This window comes from Ambystoma mexicanum, chromosome 13, assembly GCF_040938575.1.
Source record: "Ambystoma mexicanum isolate Mex_15411 chromosome 13, UKY_AmexF1_1, whole genome shotgun sequence".
Taxonomy (NCBI): domain Eukaryota; kingdom Metazoa; phylum Chordata; class Amphibia; order Caudata; family Ambystomatidae; genus Ambystoma; species Ambystoma mexicanum.
In genome coordinates, this window is record NC_090938.1 from 631187972 (window position 1) to 631194385 (window position 6414).

A 6414-nucleotide genomic window follows, 5' to 3' on the forward strand; every position below is an offset into this window, starting at 1 on the left:
GGCATTTCGTCAAATGCAGCATTGGTCTCCTTGAAAAATGAGTTATTTCCATGCGTTTTAGGCCTAGGGGTCTTTTCTTCCTGTTGTGTGCCATAGAAGGAAAAGTCCCAATGTCAACCTCACTTTGTGGTATTGCCAATGCTGGTACATTTAGTAGCACTATTGTACATATGCCACCCCAGTTGGGTGGAAGCTGCATATAAGCTCTTGCACTGCAGGCCCAGTAATGGTCCATTAGTACAGCTGTGCCAACTTTCATACCTGGTAAATCCATAATGCATTTGCACCCTTCATTGTTACCAAGATTTACTGAACCATTATTTCTAAAGCATAATGTTGGTGCTTGTAGTTTGGTTATGGGCAGTGGTCCTGCCTCATCTTCCAACCATGTTAAAAATGTGGCAGTTTGTGTCCATTTCTCGCGGCACACTCTGTCTGCGGTCTTTATCACTTATATTGGCGCAGTCCATACAGCCTCTGCTTTGCATCACATTATCCCATCAACCCATCCTCCCGAGGAATATGCTTTCCCTTTTATTTGAAATTTTGGTCTGTCGGCACAATAAGGTATCGAATTTAACTGGGCATCTGTACACCTTAATATTTGGTGATCCACTACTTCGACATCTCCTCCTTTTGCACCTGTTAGTATGTACTTGAGCACCTTACTTTTCCTTCTTATACTCTCCATCATGTGTGCCTCATTTACATAGTTGTCTATATATGGGAATTCTGAACCTGTGATATACTTCATCATCGCCGATTTTCCCTGAAATCGTCCTCTGGTCTGGCATACTGCGAGATGTACCAAGCAGTGTGCTCTAGACTCAGGTACTTCTTTAGGTATAAATACTCTAGAGGCTGTCATGGCATAGGGCATAAGTGAGCAAACAAAGCAGCTTTTCCTTGCTCTCTCTCTCCCCACCTTCTCCATTGACCTATACCATGGTTTTCATTTAATATTTATGGAATTGTCAAAATACCTTTTCATGTAATATTCATCATCTGCAATACTTCTCCTAGCCTTTACTGTGTCCACAACTGGGTGAAATACCACTTCCTGTTCTAACTGGAAATCTACTTGTTTTTTGACTTCTTCACTAACATTATGCCAGAGGGACACATTTATCTTATCATAATCAGTCAAATGCAGTGTGAGATAAAATAAAAACAACAAAAGAGAAAGCAAAACAGAAGGACCGCAAAAGCCATAATGTCAGTCGTTTGTAGATGTGTCCTGCGCCGTATTGATCAGAGTATTATGAAGGCTCACTTCATGTTGTATCACCTGACTCTTTTTGAGGAAAACTGAGACTGAGTGTGTTCAATAGTCTAGAGGTCTCTCAAAACAGAATATGAACATCTCAGAGTTATCAGCCATAGTATTTGCTGAAAAGTGTTTGAAGTCTAGTTGTTAAGTCGCTGGCAATGCAAACAGGAACACAGCGTACTAGTCCTATCTTCCTCACACATACACGTGTGATCTTGTGCACACTACTTTATCCCACAGTGCTTTAGTTCTTATGAGCATCATTAGAAACGGGCTAATCCCCAGAATTAAGTGCAAAATATAAATTGGAAATGTGGAAGTTTAGCTTCAGAATGATGCGTGTGTCCCAAGCATACTTCGAGGTCTTACCGCTCAAGTGTTACTTGTTCAAAATGACCCTGTCTTCCCGCACTGTTTGACCATCTCAGCCATCTTCTCCATCCCTTCCACCAGTCCATCGCCAATGGTGGTGCAGCAGCCCTGTACGTGCCACTCGTGCCCCATCGGCTTCAGAAGCCCCAGCTCTTCCACTAGTACAGAGGTGCTCCGGGCCTCGACCAGGTCCTGTTTCTTGGCCAGGACTACCACTGGAACACCCCACATCGCATCATTCTCTAAGATGGCAACCAGCTCCAAATGGGCCTCCTCAAAGCGCTCTGGGTCGGCTCTGTCCAGCACAAAGAGCAGCCCATCCGTGTTGGCAAAGTAGTGCCTCCAGAGATGCCAGATCCTAATCTGGCCACCCACGTCCCAAATGGTGAAGGACACATCATTCTTCATGGGCTCCAGTATCTCAACGTCGTAGCCGAGGGTGGGGATGGTGGTCATGGTCTCGTTCAGCTTCAGCCTGTAGAGAATGATGGTTTTGCCAACGTCATCCAGCCCCAGTATCATGATCCGGGCTTCCATGCCATAGAAGCTCTTCAACGGTTTGCACCTTTCAATCTCTTCCTGGGGGTAAAGGTAACTGGACAATTGAGTTAGCAGTGTGCCGACTCCAAAACTGCTGTTCCTGTGTTGCAGGCAGTATGCCTAGTTCTTCTCCCTGTATACACACAGCTGACTGACCGCTAAGAGGCATTTCTGGTTTCCGCAGTCAACCTCATATTTCACAATCTTGGTTTTGATTGGTTCAGGGCTGTTGTTGTGATATACTGTGATGCCCGTGGCAGCAGGTTAGCTTTCGACACATCATTACAGCCAGCTCTGTACAGAACATTTTGGATGGCGCTCCCTGGAGTGGGGTGTGTCTTCCTGCCGCAGTGGCTGATGGAACGGGAAGTGAAGTGATTCACTGTCAGAGGCAGAACAAGTCTTTCTCTGGGCGCGTGGCAGCTGACATCTCCTCGATCTATGGGCAATCTTTGTGCACTCGATGCAAAATATTTAACGCTGACAAAGTTCAGAGTGGAACGAATGTAGTATGCTCTGTGTTTCTGTTTTCGGCTGCAGTGAGTATGCCAAATATTGCGTGATGTACAACTCACTGAAAAGTTGTTTCTTAAGGTGGTGAGATTGCTCAATGGGTTGAGTAATTACTGCAGAGTTATACAATAAACAAATTAATGTTTCATCGACTGCACATAGTCCAATAATTTAGCCTCAGGAGCAGGCAGTTGAGAGTTTTCGTGAAGCGCTATTAAGAGCGCGATATAGGCAAGGAAGGGCACATGAATCAAACAAGCAGTGGGAATGTCCAACACCATGGATTGAGGAATTCCTGGGTCAACACTGCCTCGAGTCCCACAAGGCTGGTGTCTACTAGCAGCTCAGTCTCTCTGATCATGTCAAAAAAGTAAATTGTTGCATCTCCCGATAGGGAGTCTTTTATACGTTGGAATGCTGCTTCATGTGTTTCATTCCAGACACACACTGCCTTTGTATTGGTGAGTTCCCGCAGTGGTGTGGCCTTGGTGGCTAAATCAAGAATTATTCTTCCACAGTAGATCGCCATTCCTGAGGAAGCTGTGGACCTCGGTGGCGCTGGTGGGCGGCCGGGCATTTTTGATGTCTGCCATTTTGCTCGGGTCATGGGATACACCCTTTTCATTGAAGAGGTACCCCAAGAAGCTAAGTGATGACTTTCTGAACTCACACTTCTTAGCATGGAGGGTGAGCCCTGAGTCCTCAAGCCGTTGTAGCGCTTCAGCTAGTCATGAGTTGTCTTAGTCATCTGTCCTTCTTTGAACCAGAATGTCATCACTTATGTTTGTGACCCCCGGGAGATCCTGTAGTACTTTTCTGATTTCATGCTGGAAGACTTCTACTGTGGATGAGATTTCAAAGTTAAGTCGGTGGTATCTCCGTAGTCCCAAATGTGATGAAAAAGTTGTAATGTATCGGGACTCCCTGGCCAGGCGGATCTGATGGTACCCCGACCTTAGATTGAACTGGCTGAAAACGGTGGTTCCTGTGACATCCACTATTAGTTCATCTATTGTTGGGGTGATGTGCCTCTCACGTCCTATGGCTACGTTGGGCAGGTGCATATCAATTCATATGCGCACCGCCTGAGGCTGTTTATGTTTTGCTGCGACCACCACCGGGGTGACCCATGGTGTGGGCCCGGTTGTTTTTTGGATGATATGGAGGTCTTCTAGTTTGTTGAGTTTGGCCTTCACAGCTGCCCTCATGTGGAATTGTACTCTACGGTGTCTGACAGATCTTGGTTCCACAGTGGGCTCTATGTGGAGCTTCACTGTCTGTCCTTTCAGGCATCCAATCCCTTGTAATAGTTCTCATGTTTCTTCAGTAGGTGGTCGATGGCTTGTGTGTGTACTGTGAATGTGAAATGGATGAGTTTTTGTTTCTCAGCCGTTGGACCACTGAGTAGGATTTCAATTCCTGCATATATGATATGTATGCAGGGTCGGATTGGCCCCTTGGCCTTTCGGCATGTGGCCGGGCCGAAATCATCCCCTGGGGAGTAGGGGCTGGTTTCTGGCCATGCCTGGGCCAGTTTGGAAGAAAGAAAATGTGAAAAAAATAAAATATTTTCAATTTTTCTTTTCTCCCAAAAAGCCTTTCATCCTTCTTAGGTCAATAAACGAGTACCAACACAGGTTGGGTGATATTTTATGCATATTTGTTCTATAAAAAAGAGCTTAAGTGTAAGTGCTATACAATAACATTATCATTTGGCCTTGGACATCTTTTTGGATTAACAGTAATGTTATTTGATGCCACTTCCTGTTTTGTTAATGGGTGAAGTATCGTGTTTCATCGCTTCCCGGGATGATACTTTGGGGTGGGGTCAAATGACATCACTTCTGGTGATGTCATCAGAGGTCAAGGGTCGTAAGGCGAGGGGTGGGCCATTTTTTTGAGGTGATGGGTGGCCCACTTTCTTTTGGGTGACCGGGCCTATTTCTTGTCCCAGTCCGACCCTGCATGTATGCGTGTTCGGCACCTCTCTTCTCCATATGTGAGTCTCATTCTAAACAAGCCTCTCACAGGTATTGGTTTCTTACATCCATAGGCAAATAGCTTCACTGACTTTCATTGTAGGTCTGGGCATGGACAGAGGTCCTCGTATTTGCTGGCTGGCATGATGTTCACCCTGGCTACTGTGTCTATCATCATTACTGGTGTGTCACCTGTCACGTGCGGTGTAACTTCGTGCTCTGTGAGCTTTTCCCTCATCGTGGGTTTATAGCCGATATCATATGTATTCTTTCTTTCCTTAATCTCCTATTTCGTGTTGTCCGGTCAGTGGAGAAGTCTCCGCTCCACTGCTCGACCACTATCCAGGTGGGAGAGTACCAAGTCTTGGACAGAAGATCTGAAGTGGTTTTCTGGGATGAAGGGCTTGCTTTTCTGCAGAGGAGAAAGCTGGTACCAAGCCATTTGTGTCTTCCTTGCTATGTACTGTTTGAAGGTGTGGTGTCTATCATATTTTGAACCCAAGGGACCTGGTACAGGTGGTCACCTGGGGTGTGAAGCCCTCGAGGATCATAGCAGAGAGCCAGATCTGCATGTCAGGGTGTTTGGTGTTGTTGGTAGCAGTAGGAATTATTCAGTCTTGGAGGGGTTGAGCTTCAGATAAGCAATGGATATCCAGTACTGGATCAGAGTGAGGCAGACCTTTAGCCTGTGGATGTCTTCAATAGAGGATCTATTGAGCACGTGGATGTATTCGATAGATGATATCTTGAGGTAGAGTTACATGTTATCTGAGTATTTTTTTATGTTCTGTGGAGCCAGGAGGGTTCAGAGCGGTTCCATGCAAAGGTTGAAGATCATGTGTGAGAGGATGGATGTTTGCGGGGCTCCACAGGTGATGGGTGAAGATGGATGCTTCTGAGGGGGCTATGGTGGGCAAGGTGGAGGAGGTAAATGTGACATTAGTAGAATGCTCAAGCAGCCGGGCCGCTGCTGTGTGTGTTTAGTGTATGTACAGTAGTGTAAATTAGAAAGAGGTTGATGATGCATTGGTCAAGTGGGAGGAGCTTGGTTATTACAGTTATTACAGTTGTAATACATGTAGTACATGGATGTGGCTACTTGGTTACTTGAATCTTTTCTGATTATGCCATACCACAGCATTCTCCTGCTTCGGTTCGGTTATCTGAGAACGCTTGCACGGACAAGGAATTCTCATGCTTATGAGCTAGTCAGGGCTGCTTGTATTTGCTTTGTGTAGGCATCATCTGTGGCATTTCCTAGCTTTTTTGTGGTGATGGGTATCACTTCTAACAGTGTAAATAAGCAATATGCAGACACAATGTATTGCTTATTTCTCAATGATTTAAGTGACAAACCTCTTAAATCAAGATGCATGTTAATTACTAGACACAGCAGATGAAATCCAAACCTAAGCCAGCCTGTTGTGTTCGATCACCCACCTGTGGAAGCGCATACTTTTGTAGAGGAGCAGCTGAAAGCCTCTGCAGGAAGTCCCGCCCCCAACTAACTGTATGTTGGAAACCTGAAATTGTGCCATGTTTGACACCAGCAATTGTGACCATTCTGTGGTGAATCTTCGAGAAAAGATACCTACAGAGAAAACTATATCTGATGCATCCCCGACGAGATGACAATCTGAGGGAGGAACTCCCCGAAGGAATATAAAAATGAGGGAAAGAGCTGGTAACATCACCAGAAGTGAGCATGGCACCTTGAGAAGACTGGTTGAAGAGAATATA

The 6414-nt window shown here is 45.5% G+C and overlaps 1 protein-coding gene across 1 annotated transcript; it reads right to left on the minus strand.

The window, feature by feature from the left end:
• Positions 1–1657: 1657 nt before the first annotated feature.
• LOC138520478 (uncharacterized) lies at positions 1658–4912 on the minus strand. The gene is made up of 2 exons (XM_069632848.1): positions 4856–4912; positions 1658–2221 (listed from the first exon to the last, which is right to left on the minus strand). The coding sequence occupies exons 1-2, from the start codon at positions 4910–4912 to the stop codon at positions 1658–1660; spliced, it is 621 nt and encodes a 206-aa protein (XP_069488949.1).
• Positions 4913–6414: the final 1502 nt, after the last annotated feature.